The sequence below is a fragment of the Delphinus delphis genome, chromosome 11 (genome assembly GCF_949987515.2).
Source record: "Delphinus delphis chromosome 11, mDelDel1.2, whole genome shotgun sequence".
NCBI lineage: Eukaryota > Metazoa > Chordata > Mammalia > Artiodactyla > Delphinidae > Delphinus > Delphinus delphis.
In genome coordinates, this window is record NC_082693.1 from 44,112,852 (window position 1) to 44,127,380 (window position 14,529).

Consider the following 14,529-nt stretch of genomic DNA (forward strand, 5'->3'; position numbering starts at 1 on the left):
CCAGGGACTTCCCTGGTGGTCCAGAATCCACCTTCCAATGCAGGGAACACAGGTTCGATCCCTGGTTGGGGAACTAAGATCCCACATGCTGCAGGGCAACTAAGACCTCAGGCCACAACTAGAGAGCCTGCGCACCACAACTACTGAGCCCATGTACCGCAACTAGAGAAGCCTGCACACCGTAATGAAGACCGAGCACTGCCAAATAAATAAACAAAAATAAAAATAATACCTAACTTGTAGTGTTTAAAAAAAAAGAAAGACAACCAGTTATACTACTAAGTTGTAAGGACTGAGGCAAGGAGGTTGACTTTTCTTCACAAGATTTTTTTCTCTCTTTTTTATTTTTTGGCTGTGCGCAGCACGTGGGATCTTAGTTCCTGGACCAGGGATCGAACCTGTGCCCCCTGCATTAGAGCATGGAGTCTTAAGCACTGGACCACCAGGGAAGTCCCCACAAGATTATTTTGAAGATAAAATGATATTGTCAAAATAAGCCCCAGTGTCCTCATCTATAAAATGGTGCTGATACCTACCACACATCTCACAGGGTTGCCTTGTGACGATTAAATTACAATGGATGTGGAAGCACCATGCAAACTAAAGATTTTACACACACACACACACACACACACACACACACACACACACACAAACTGTGGAGAAAGTCTACATTTCTCCTCCTTTCACCAAAAGGTCAGAGACACCTTTTCTAGTAACTACAGTCATCCCTCAGTATTCAAGGGGGGATTGGTTCCAGGACCCCCTACCCCCAACAGATAGCCAAAATCCGAGGAAGCTCAAGTTCTTTATATAAAATGTTGTAGTATTTGCATATAACCTAATAAGCACATCCTTCCATATACTTCGTTGCTGCGCACGGGCTTTCTCTAGTGGCGGGTGAGTGGGGGCTACTCTTCGTTGCGGTGCGCAGGTTTCTAATTGTGATGGCTTCTCTTGTTGCACAGCAGGGCTCTAGGCGCATGGGCTTCAGTAGTTGTGGCACGCAGGCTCAGTAGTTGTGGCACGTGGGCTCTAGAGCACAGGCTCAGTAGTTGTGGCACATGGGCTTAGTTGCTCCGCAGCATGTGGGATCCTTCCGGAGCAGGGCTTGAACCTGTGTCCCCCACACTGGCAGGCGGATTCTTTTTTTTTTTTTTTTAAACATCTTTATTGGAGTATAATTGCTTTACAATGGCATGTTAGTTTCTGCTTTATAACAAAGTGAGTCAGCTATACATATACATATATCCCCATATCTCTTCCCTCTTACATCTCCCTCCCACTCTCCTTATCCCACCCCTCTAGGTGGTCACAAAGCACTGAGCTGATCACCCTGTGGCTGCTTCCCACTAGCTATTTTACATTTGGCAGTATATATAAGTCCATGCCACTCTCTCACTTCGTCCCAGCTTACCCCTCCCCCTCCCCGTGTCCTCAAGTCCATTCTCTACATCTGCGTCTTTATTCCTGTCCTGCCCCTAGGTTCTTCAGAACCATTTTTTTTTTTTAAGATTCCATATATATGTGTTAGCATACAGGATTTGTTTTTCTCCTTCTGACTTACCCCACTCTGTATGACAGACTCTAGGTCCTTCCACCTCACTACAAATAACTCAATTTCGTTTCTTTTTATGGCCGAGTAATATTCCATTGTATACATATGCCTCATCTTCTTTATCCATTTATCTGTCGATGGACACTTAGGTTGCTCCCATGTCCTGGCTATTGTAAATGGAGCTGCAATGAACCTTGTAGTACATGACTCTTTTTGAATTATGGTTTTCTCAGGGTATATGCCCAGTAGTGGGATTGCTGGGTCATATGGTAGTTCCATTTTTAATTTTTTAAGGAACCTCCATACTGTTCTCCATAGTGGCTGTATCAATTTACATTCCCACTAACAGTGCAAGAGGGTTCCCTTTTTTCCACACCCTCTCCACCATTTGTTGTTTGTAGATTTTTTGATGATGACCATTCTGACTGGTGTGAGGTGATACCTCATTGTAGTTTTGATTTGCATTTCTCTAATGATTAGTGATGTTGAGCATCCTTTCGTGTGTTTGTTGGCAATCTGTATATCTTCTTTGGAGAAATGACTATTTAGGTCTTCTGCCCATTTTTGGATTGGGTTGTCTGTTGTTTTGATATTGAACTGCATGAGCTGCTTGTAAATTTTGGAGATTAATCCTTGGTCAGTTGCTTCATTTGCAAATATTTTCTCCCATTCTGAGGTTTGTCTTTTCATCTTGTTTATGGTTTCCTTTGCTGCGCAAAAGCTTTTAAGTTTCATCAGGTCCCATTTGTTTATTTTTGTTTTTATTTCCATTTCTCTAGAAGGTGGGTCAAAAAGGATCTTGCTGTGATTTATGTCAGAGTGTTCTGCCTGTTTTCCTCTAAGAGTTTTATAGTGTCTGGCCTTACATTTAGGTCTTTAATCCATTTTGAGTTTTTTGTGTGTGTGTACAGTGTTAGGGAGTGTTCTAATTTCATTCTTTTACATGTAGCTATCCAGTTTTCCCAGCACCACTTATTGAAGAGGCTGTCTTTTCTCCATGGTATATTCTTGTGGCAGGCGGATTCTGAACCACTGCACCACCAGGGAAGTCGCCTTCCATATACTTTTTCTTTTTTAAAAAATTTATTTATTTTATTATTATTTTAAAATTAATTAATTAATTTATGGCTGTGTTGGGTCTTCGTTTCTGTGCGAGGGCTTTCTCTAGTTGTGGCAAGCGGGGGCCACTCTTCATCACGGTGTGTGGGCCTCTCACTATCGCGGCCTCTCTTGTTGCGGCGCACAGGCTCCAGACGCGCAGGCTCAGTAATTGTGGCTCACGGGCCCAGTTGCTCTGCAGCATGTGGGATCTTCCCAGACCAGGGCTCAAACCCGTGTCCACTGCATTGACAGGCAGATTCTCAACCACTGTACCACCAGGGAAGTCCCCTTCCATATACTTTTTTTTTTTTAATTTATTTATTTATTTAATTTTTGGCTGTGTTGGGTCTTCCTTGCTGCGTGCGTGCTTTCTCTATTTGCAGCAAGCAGGGACTACTTGTTGTTGCGGTGCATGGGCTTCTCATTGCAGTGGCTTCTCTTGTTGTAGAGCACGGGCTCTAGGCACGCGGGCTTCAGTAGCTGTGGCTCACGGGCTCTAGAGGGCAAGCTCAGTAGTTGTGGCACACGGGCTTCTTTGCTCCGCAGCATGTGGGATCTTCCCAGACCAGGGCTTGAACCCGTATCCCCTGAATTGGCAGGCGGATTCTTAACCAGTGAGCCACCAGGGAAGCCCCTCTTCCATATACTTTAAAATCACCTCTAAATTACTTACAATACCTAATGCACTATAAATGCTATATAGTTGTAAATACAAAGTAAATGTTATGCAAATCGTTGTCAGCACGCACGTGGCAAATTCAAGTTTTACTTTTTGGAACTTTCTGGAATTTTTAATTTATTTAATTTATTTAGTTTTGACTTCATTGGGTCTTTGTTGCTGCACGCAGGCTTTCCCTAGTTGTGGCGAGCAGGGGCTACTCTTTGTTGCAGTGCGCGGGCTTCTCATTGCAGTGGCTTCTCTTGTTGTGGAGCATGGGCTCTAGGAATGTGGGCTTCAGTAGTTGTGACACGTGGGCTCTAGAGCGCAGGCTCAGTAGCTGTGGTGCATGGGCTTAGTTGCTCCATGGCATGTGGGATCTTCCCGGACCAGGGCTCAAACCCGTGTCACCTGTCAGGTGGATTCTTAACCACTGCGCCACCAGGGAAACCTCTCTGGAATATTTTTTTTTAATATTTTTGATCTACAGTTGGTTGTACCCACAGACGCAGAACCTGTGGATGCAGAACCCACAGATGCAGAACCCACAGAGAGCCGACTGTATTGCATTGCTGTCTGGTCGTGCTGAAAATCATTTGAACTAGTGTTACTGTATAAATTCCAAAACACTACATGCCTAAGGTGAGAGTTAGTAGGGCCTGAGGCTTTTTAGAAGTTAGTACCCCTCTTTCTGTTGGGGCAGGAGGGAGAAATGAAAAGGGAAGAGACCCTTCAGAAAATGTTATTTTAAAAAGAATCAATCCAAACCTAAATTCAGAGAGCAGAAAACAAGCGAATATGGCCCTAAAACAAAGGGGGATCACCTCAACTTGTTTACCAGGGCTGCCTGCAACTCCTTTCATTAACTTCCTAAACCATCTCCTCTAGCTCACTGAGGACCATTTGGGCAGAAAGCACGCAGCACAAACAGCCCTTTAGCCTGTTCATCTTACACAGGGCGCGTGGGAGCCAGACGCAGCACTCAAGAAATAACGTTCCTGGGGACTTCCCTGGTGGTCCAGTGGCTAAGACTCCGCGCTCCCAATGTAGGGGGCTTGGGTTCAATCCCTGGTCAGGGAACTAGATCCCATATGCCGCAACTAAAAGAGTCTGCATGCCACAACTAAAGATCCCGCATGCCTCAACGAAGATCCTGCGTGCTGCAACGAAGATCCAAGGCAGCCAAATAAATTAATTAAAAAAAAAAAAGAACTTTGCTTTTTCTTACTAGTCACCAAAAAGTGAACAAGGGAAAACCTGTGAATAAGTTCAAACTATTGTTCTACAGTGCTAACCATGTTCAAGCTATTCCATGCTCCATGGTCCCACAGATTCCCTATAATAGAGGCCCTATCTCCCAGAGACCACATCAGCACTCAACAGACCTTTTAATTGTGGGTAGTTTGTTGTTGTGGTTCTGTTTTGTTTTTAAAGAGGCTATAGGGAAACATACCATCATAGAGAAAAAAGAAGTTGAAATCTCTCCATAATGATCATTTTTCCACTTCTAAACCATGCTGAAGTTTCTGTAATGGCTGGCTGCTTCATTGGCAAGAGGAAGGATTATAAGAAGAATAGTTTAAAGTTAAATCTTAGGCAAAAGAAAAAAAATCTATCCAAGCTCAGCAGACAGAATGAGAGCCAGACAAAAACAGTTTTTTCCCCTTGTGAGAGAGAACTACTAGAATCAACGAGCTTCCTTCTCCTTTTACTTCATTTAAGGTAAAAAAAAAAAGAAAAAAAGAAATCAGAAAGAAAAGGGTGGAAGGTCACCTAACAAGGCTGTAAGAATGAAACATCATTTAAAGGTGTCAGATAGGTCATGACTGCTGCTTAGTTATAGTCAATTCTCAGATCTTTTTATATGAATGCTACTTTAAAGGAATGGTTGGGGAAGAGGAACTTGCAACTAAACTATCACCCCACTTCCACCACCAGCAAAGTCTTAATTTCCTTTGTAGAGAGTGTCTTTGCCATTTAATGAGGCACCTCAAAAGTAATTTAAGGAGAGCTGATCTCAACTGTCCCTAACCTCCATCAGCAACACTTCTTAGCCAGATCTCCAATTTGCAAAGCAATGCTAGTTTGTGGAGAGCGTGGCTATGTAGCTATAGAATAAAGCTAGTATATTGTGTTCCTACTACATTTCTGGCTGTGTGACCCTAGCCAAGTCATTTAATCTTTCTGTGCTTCAATTTCCTTATCTGTAAAATGAGAACAATCTACCCAAAAAGAATTCAGAGTAATGATAGTAAAGATGATCCAAGATCTTGGAAAAAGAATAGAGGCACAGATCAAGAAGATACAAGAAATGTTTAACAAAGACCTAGAAAAACTAAAGAACAAATAAACAATACAATAACTGAAATAAAAAATGCACTAGAAGGAATCAGTAGCAGAATAAGTGAGACAGAAGAACGGATAAGCAAGCTGGAAGACAAAATGGTGGAAATCACTGCCGCAGAACAGAATAAAGAAAAAAGAATGAAAAGAAATGAGGACAGTCTCAGAGACCTCTGGGACAACATTAAACGCACCAACATTCGCATTATATGGGTCCCAGAAGGAGAAGGAGAAGGAGAAGGAGAGAAGGAGAGAGGGAGAGAGGGAGAGAGGGAGAGAGGGAGAGAGGGAGAGAGGGGGAGAGGGGGAGAGGGGGAGAGGGGGAGAGGGGGAGAGGGGGAGAGGGGGAGAGGGGGAGAGGGGGAGAGGGGGAGAGAAAGGACCTGAGAAAATATTTGTAAAATGGGAACAGTAATAGTACCTGCTATGAGTACCTGCTATGAGAATTAATTAGGTCAATATTTACTTAAAACCATGCCTGACACACAGCAAGTGCTCTGTATTTATTATATAATAAATGTAGAAAATTAAATAGTATGGCCACTTTCTAGCATTCTTCAATGTCAAATTTAGTCATATTTTAGCTCACCCTGCAACCTAGGGAAAAAACTAAAGAAATATGAAGGATTTTAAAAGCAGCAATTCATTGATATGACCACCCAAAAGGCTACAATAGGAACAATTCAAGTTAGGACAACTTTATCTAATGATGTAGAGGTCAGAGCACAAAGCACATGCCTTGGAATTAGGAAAGGAAATTTGGGTTCTAGTCCCAGCTCCATTACTAAATAACTGAGACATCCAAAGCAAACAACTAACTACTGTTTCCCTTTTCCTCTCCACATTTAGGATAACACTCAAGCTACTTAGCTCAAAGTCTGATTCTAAGGCTCCAACAAGGACATATATGTAAAGGTACTCAAAAGCCTTGCTATTTAAAATATGAATGCCTAGCCTGCAATACAAGCATTACTTGGAGCTTGTCAGACATGCAGAATCTTGGGCCTCACCTCAGACCTACTGAATCCAAATCTCCAGTTTAACAAACTCACTAAGTGATTCCTATGAACAATAAAGTTTAAGAAACATCCATGGTTTAAAGCATTAAGCAAGGAAGCAGAAGGGTAGAATATAAAGAGCCTGGGATATGGTGTTATCAAGGGTCAAGTCCTAAATCCAGGTTCTGCCACTATCCTGCTGTGCTACCATGGCTGTATGACCTAACTTCTAGTTTCAATTTTCACACCTCTAAACTGGTAACAACAAAGCCAACTGCAGGGTAGACAAGTAGACTATATGAAATCATTTGCATGAAGGCATCTGGAACAGTGCCTTCTGTATAGCTGAGATCAATAAATATCTGTTTCTTAGAAATGTGTCGGCCTATTACCTACCAACTCATGTCACAATTTTCTCGTGGAGTTGGATTCCAGGAAAGAGGCAGTCAAGCCTGAGGAAGGGGTGAATGGATAATTCCCTCTAGCTGTAGAACAGGAAATAAAGCCCCAATTTCCTAAGGGCCTCCTGACCAAGAGAAGAGTCTCAAGGAGAGGAAACAAATTTAACTAACCATAATCCCCACCAGCAAGCAAATCTAGACAGGAGATGTTAGAGGACTGTCATACCCTAGGCTACATACCTCATTTCATCTACTCCTGGCTGCCAAGGAAAGCTGCTAAATGGCTTTGTATAGTACATCCAAGCTATACTCACAGATGCAACAGGCAGATTACAAATCTCTGAGTCATCCCTGAACTTTCACCTCCCAGCTCCTCCCCCAGTTCTGGAGGTGTGGCAGCGGGGCTTTTGGCTTCTGGTTGCATGCCACGTGTAAAGTCATCCTACTGGAACAGCACCTGTCAGGTGAATCAGGGAGTCACCTCACTCAATAGGTCAGCTCCTTCATGGGGAGAAATGGAGAGCGCTACTTCCGAAGATAAGGGCCTGGCTCACAATGTCTGACAGCCAGGATTCTCTACAGGATGGGGGTATCGCAATCACTAAAAGGATTTTCAAACCTCATATGCTGCCACCCCTTGCAATAACTCTTTTAGTGAGCTGGCTATTATTGATAGAAATGGGCTGTAGCTCTCAAATGTGCTATGCTAGGATGGAAAAATATAATTAAAGGAACCTCTATCTTAAAGGGCCAAGGGAGGAAAAGGACAAATAATACATGCAGGAAATTCTGCCAAAGACTTGCTTATAATACTTAGGGTATTTCTGGAATAGGGTATTCGCGAAATCACTTAACAAAAATCAATTAAAACTATTCCCTTCTCGGGACTTCCCTGGTGGTCCAGTAGTTAAGAATCTGCCTTCCAAAGCAGGGGACGCGGGTTCAATCCCTGGTCGGGGAACTAAGATCCCACATGCCACAGGGCAACTAAACCCTTGTGCTGCAACTACTGAGCCCGTGTGCTCTGGAGCCTGCGCACCCCAACTAGAGAGCCAAACTAGAGAGAAGCCCACGCACCGCAACTACTGAGCCTACGCACTGTGGAGCCCATAGAGAAGCCCAAGCGCTGCAAGGAAGACCCAGCGCAGCCAAAAAAAACAAAAACAAAAACAAACTACTCCCTTCTCCCCCAAATTCTGGGAACAGTAGAATACCATTTGGATAAGCACTTACTCAATAATGTGGTTATTTCTCTTATTCCTCCTAGCCTATTATCATCATCGATCCACATCTAGGACCCTTACTCTACATGGGAAAAGCCAAATTTCCTTTGATTCCCTATCCTAGGCACATTCAGAACATATCCTGCCACATATCCAGGAGCTCCAACAAACTTGTGAGATTACAAACTACTGTGTATAAAATTAATAGGCTACAAGGATATATTGTACAGCACAGGGAATATAGCCAATACATTATAATAGCTATAAATGGAGTATAATCTAAAAAATGTTGAATCACTATGTTGTATACCTGAAACTAATATAATATTGTAAATCAACTATACCTCAATTTAAAAATTAAAAAAAAAAACTTGTGAGGGCTTCCCTGGTGGCGCAGTGGTTGAGAGTCCGCCTGCCAATGCAGGGGACGCGGGTTTGTGCCCCGGTCCGGGAAGATCCCACATGCCGCGGAGCGGCTGGGCCCGTGAGCCATGGCCGCTGAGCCCGGGCGTCCGGAGCCTGTGCTCCGCAACGGGAGAGGCCACAACAGTGAGAGGCCCGTGTACTGCCAAAACAAAAAAAACCCAAAAAAACCCAAAAAAACTTGTGAGAGATGCTCCTGATTTTATTAGAGTCTTGTCCTTCATCAATAAAAGATCAGAGCTTGCCAAGCCAGAACTGGCTTAGTTGATGAAGCAAATATAATTCACTAATAACTGTAGGAAAAATCTTGTGCTACAAAGGCTTCCAATGCAGAAGAAACAACTTGCATTAAGTGAAAAAGAACACACATAGGACAAAGGCTCCTCTCTCCCCAGAACCAGGTCAGAGAACTAAAGCCATTTAACATCTGTGTTTCACAATGGTGATATTGGAAGTCTGCCTGCACTACTTGGTCAGGCCACTTAATAGCCTGAGCAATCTTCAGATTTCATACTGTGATGCCCTTCATACTCACAAGAGTTTCCTTAATAATTCTGCCGAACTCTCATTGTCTAACAGACCCTTTGCTAAAGGTTCGCTGATTATTCAGTGAAGAAGACGGGAAAGGACACCAATTCAGACTCAGAAAAGAATCGAGTCCTAATTTTCCTTTCAGAGAAATTCTTACTGTTCTTTAACAAATAGTTGCTGAACATCTACTTATTATGTGCACACTAAGCATACACTACTGAATAAAGTATATAGGATCTGTCACTGTACTACTTTTTCAGGAACTAGAAACTGTTCCCTCACTTCTACTAGTTCTTACAATGCTTTGTTTCAGGGATTTACAAGAAACTTTTCCTCAGGCATTTGAAAAAAAGGCCTAGGAAGACAAACCCAGAGAAATAGTCTAAATCAGACTATTTCTTAGAATAGTTATTTCTGAAGTCATTTAAAATAATCACTAAAAAAAAAAAAAAGTCAAAACACTCAAAGCTTCATATATACATTAAACACAGTTGGCCCAACTGGAGGGGATCACCAAGCAGTCAAATGAGACACTTGAAAAAATACAAGTTTCCAGATCCATCCCACCTTTGCTGAATCAGAATCTGAAGGTAGGATTCATGAATGTGCAATGTGAAGAAGCACCTCAGGTGATGACGTGCTTACTTACTGTGAACTTACTTACGGAGCTTTTTTTTTTTTTTTTTGCGGTACGTGGGCCTCTCACTGCTGCGGCCTCTCCTGTTGCGGAGCACAGGCTCCGGACGCACAGCCTCAGTGGCCATGTCACGGGCCCAGACGCTCCGCGGCATGTGGGCTCTTCCCGGACCAGGGCACGAACCTGTGTCCCCTGCATCGGCAGGCAGACTCTCAACCACTGTGCCACCAGGGAAGCCCGTAGCTTTTTAAATGATAACATGTTAAGGACTTCCCTGGGGCGCAGTGGTTAAGAATCTGCCTGCCAATGCAGGAGACACAAGTTCGAGCCCTGGTCCAGGAAGATCCCACATGTTGTAGAGCAACTCAGCCCGTGTGCCACAACTACTGAGCCCATGTGCTGCAACTACTGAAGCCCGCATACCTAGAGGCCATGCTCTGCAACAAGAGAAGCCCACACACCACAACAAAGAGTAGCCCCCTCCTGCTGCAACTAGAGAAAGCCCACGTGCAGCAACGAAGACGCAATGCAGCCAAAAATAAATAAATAAAATTAATTTAAAAAATGATAACATGTTAAAAGAAATATAGGAACTTAGGCAAGTTGAGGGAGAACTGAAAGACAGTCAGATCCTAAGAGCCATTGCTAAAGCTGCCTCACTACTGTTTTTAATTTCACTCAAATCCTATTCAACTCTATCACATAGGGCACTGAAAAGAGGGCAGAAGGAATTACTCTGTGGCTTTAGGGAGATCCACCAAGTCTGGTTTCCTGCCTTCTGCCCACTTGCACTCTAAGAACTAGGAATGCCAGCCTTCCCTTCTCTGATTATCCACTTCACCACGGCTCACCTCAATGCCTCCCCACACCCATGCATTCACCTGCTACCAATCTAAAGACCACTAGGAAGAACAAATGCAATCATACCACCATTAGCACATGATGAGGATTTATTCTCCATTTTTCATCTTTGGTCCATCTAGTAAGCGTCAAGGAATTGCCATTACTTTGGGTAGGCTGATAATCAAAATGAAGGCAAAGAGATTTGAGTGCTTGCCCTTAGAAGTTTGGGGCTTTAAGCCTAACTAACATTTCACAGGACAAAACTGACTCAATTTTGTAGAACCCAATTTCAGACTAGGATTTATACAAGAGATGTGCAGTGGTGTACGTCTGCTGTAGAGGAATCACGGGTATTAAGAGTCTTGAGAAAGTCTAGGAATAATCTAGAAACATTTCTGGATTGATTTACGCAAAGTTATCAAACATCCTAGCTTGGAGGAGCAATTCTCAATGACACAAGAAGCAACTAGGGTTGGTTAAGTCACTTTGGCATGAATCCAAAAGTTAACTGGTGGCCCTACTCTAATTCCCAACCCAGATCACCTATGAAAAGACAGTATTTACAGCACAAAGCTAAGGCACCCACAGCTAATACCATTGCTTAGTAGAAATGCATTCAGGTAAACAAGAAGTCAAAATAATCTCAAGGCTCTGAAACAGGTGGTCTCTCCAACTCAGGTGTTCATTAAATTACCTGACAGTGAGGCTTCCCTGGTGGCGCAGAGGTTGAGAATCTGCCTGCTAATGCAGGGGACACGGGTTCGAGCCCTGATCTGGGAAGATCCCACATGCCGCGGAGCGACTAGGCCTGTGAGCCACAACTACTGAGCCTGCGCGTCTGGAGCCTGTGCTCCGCAACAAGAGAGGCCACGACAGTGAGAGGCCCGCGCACCGTGATGAAGAGCGGCCCCCGCTTGCCACAACCAGAGAAAGCCAACACAGCCAAAAATAAAAATAAATAAATTAAAAAGAAGGCTCAACATTAAAAAAAAAAAATTACCTGACAGTGGGAAGGAACAACAGTGGAACAACAGAACAATGACTAGTATTTGTGTCTCTTGGCAAGGTCAAAAAAATTTCTCAGAAAAGCGAACTACACCTGACCTTGAGAATCACAGTAGCAGGCTAGAAGACTATTTTTGCCTTCTAAAGCCTACCTTACTAGCAAAAGTAAAATTGAGTACTGCAGACTAATCTGGAAAGCTCAGGCAGGTGCTAGCAATGCTGACAAACTGAAAGGCTTCTTGGTATCCTAGCTGTTAACTGCTTAGATCTCAGAAAGTTTCTACTCCTCAATCTGATAGGCTTTATTAGTTTTAAGGGTCGAAAGCCTTCTAATGGCTTCCAATATACAGGTTTTTGGGATCCTCAGGTCCGTCTCTAACAGGAAAGTAAACAAAACAGTAATGATCACTACAGTTAGGTAGCCCTGTCAACCCAAAAGCTTTCTTTTCTTTTCTTTTCTTTTTTTTTTTTTGCGGTACGCGGGCCTCTCACTGTTGTGGCCTCTCCCGTTGCGGGGCCTGCAGGCTCTGTGGCCATGGCTCACGGGCGCAGCCGCTCCGCAGCATGTGGGATCTTCCCAGACCGGGGCACGAACCCGTGTCCCCTACATCGGCAGGCGGACTCTCAACCACTGCGCCACCAGGGAAGCCCAACCCAAAAGCTTTCTGAGTTTCCTCAGAGGTTTAAGAGGCAAAATAAATTCGAACGTAAATTCTAAAGGCTTTTTCAAACTGTAGGGTTAGATTATCTGGTCTGGGTTAGCAGCTCTGGAATGAGCTAATTATAGTGTCCCCTATTCTGCCAAAACACTATCTAGAACTTGCTTCATTTCCCAAGAGGCTTCCTTACCCTGGTCTCTGGCAGCGGAAGAAACTACCGTCAGGTAAGACAAGTATCTCCCAAATGATCAGCCTCCACCTTGCTGCTGAGTACCTGGAAGAACCTGTAAATCCTACATGCTTCACCTTATCACCAACCATGCAAGATAACACAGTAAGCCAAAACAATTCTAAGGTTTCCCTTCCTCCCCTCAGGTGCTGGCAACTTTAATCTGTCTGCAGAAGAGAAAGTATAAGTTCTTTGCAGGAGTCAAGGTCACTTGTGGGACTGTCCCTGCTTGGATTAGAAGGCTGGGACTCCCTCAGCACACCAGTTTCTCTGTTTAAAGAGCCAAGTTGCCCAGAGACAAAAGTAATTTTGGCAATATGAAATTGAAAGCACCATTACTTGCAACAATATTCCTGATTCCAACGGCAACAAAAGTCAAGTAAGGGGCCCCAAAGAATAAGAGGAATCTTTCCTGGGTAGAGCAGACTTAAGAGCAACAGCAAAACCTGAGTGAGCAAGTAGTAGGACCGGTCATGTAACCTTGGAATTACTATTTCCTGCCCAATATCTTCACTTGCCAGCCTGCAGTTTGGGGGAAAAACCTTTCTGTTTTTTTCTCCAATCATATGTGATAATCATGCAGAAGCTTTCACACAAGCGCTCCACCCAACCCAAGCTCCTCCTATATAAAGAGTAAGTGCAACAGTCCCAAGGACAAAGAGGACCCGAGTAGCATTCCTCTAACAGGAACTGCTATGCTTGGTCACTAAAGGCTTAAATAACTGGGTTGGAGAAATGGAAATGGAAGCAGGAAGTTCAAAAACTGACAAGGCCCTCTCTACAAAGCAGAAGCCGAAATTAGCCAAGGCTCCAGCTCTGGCCCAGGGGTAGAGTGAGCACACCTGCTCACCCCTGCCACTTCTCTTACCCCGCCCCTTCCTCCAAACAGGCTCTTTCCCTAACTCCAACGGAACACACCTGTGTTCTCCACTCCTTTTTCCAAGGCCAAGCATCCCCGCCTCTTCCACCCCAGACAGGCAGGGTGACAGCTGGGTCCGGCCTTCCCACCGGCCCAAGAACGCAGGCCGGGGCGTGCAGAGCTCAACACCCCCAGGGGCCGGTAGGCAGTGAAGCACGTGACCCTGTGAGCGCCACGCAGGGCTGGCGGCCAGCCAAGCGCAAGGCCCCTTTAAGATGCGCTGGGGTGCGCCTGGGTAGGGGAGGGAGACCCCGGCGCTAGTGGGCCTGCAGTCGCCTCAGCCCCACCCTGGGACGGCGCGCTCTCTCCTAGTTGCTCACCTTAGCTCCGAAGAGCCGGGCGGCCGCAGTGAGTAAAGCCATGGTGGGCGAACTCGGGGATCTGACGGGGAGGGAAGGAGGGAAGAGAACTGCGGTAGGAACGGGAGCCGCCGCCGCCGCCGCACCAGAGGCCGCGCCGACGAGGGGAACAAGGTTGAAAGGAGGCGGCTGAGGGAAAGGGTAAACGAGCCGGCGGCGGCGCCCAGCCCGGGGTCCTCAGTGAGGCTCCGCCTACCGCCCGGAACCCGCTCCCGCCCCCTCTCAAGGGATTCGCCCCGGGCTCAGCCATTGGTCCAGTGTGCATGGGGGGGCGGGCCCTAAGACGTTGACAGCAGTTGTGGCTGGGAGGATTGGGCCGTCCGGGGTAAGCTAATTAACGGTGGATGGGCGGGGGAAGCGTGTAGGTGGTTAAGTATGTGCCTGAGAACTCAGTTAACTTACTTAGGCTTTTCCCCTTATCCTTAACACCTTTGAGGTTAATTGTGAGGTGGCTATCAGAGAAAAAGCCCCAAGGACTTCGACCTTTGAAGGTCCTCGGAAGCCAACCCCTTAATACACTATCACGACAACTGATCCTAATCCCTTGGTGTGCTTTCTTGAACGTCTTTGGTCAATGACTTAATGGCCAAAGAGGTGACATCATGTGGACACAGGCTATGATGCCCGAGTTAGCTACTTGGT

At 45.0% G+C, this 14,529-nt stretch overlaps 1 protein-coding gene across 1 annotated transcript in view; it reads right to left on the reverse strand.

The window, feature by feature from the left end:
• Window positions 1–14,054, reverse strand: part of CS (citrate synthase) — a 28,957-nt gene extending 14,903 nt beyond the window's left edge. Inside the window, exon 1 of the mRNA XM_060024988.1 lies at window positions 13,849–14,054. Within this exon, the coding sequence (XP_059880971.1) occupies window positions 13,849–13,890 (42 nt within the window). The 5' untranslated portion in view covers window positions 13,891–14,054. The remainder of the gene's footprint in view (window positions 1–13,848) is intronic.
• Between the last annotated feature and the right edge of the window lie 475 nt (window positions 14,055–14,529).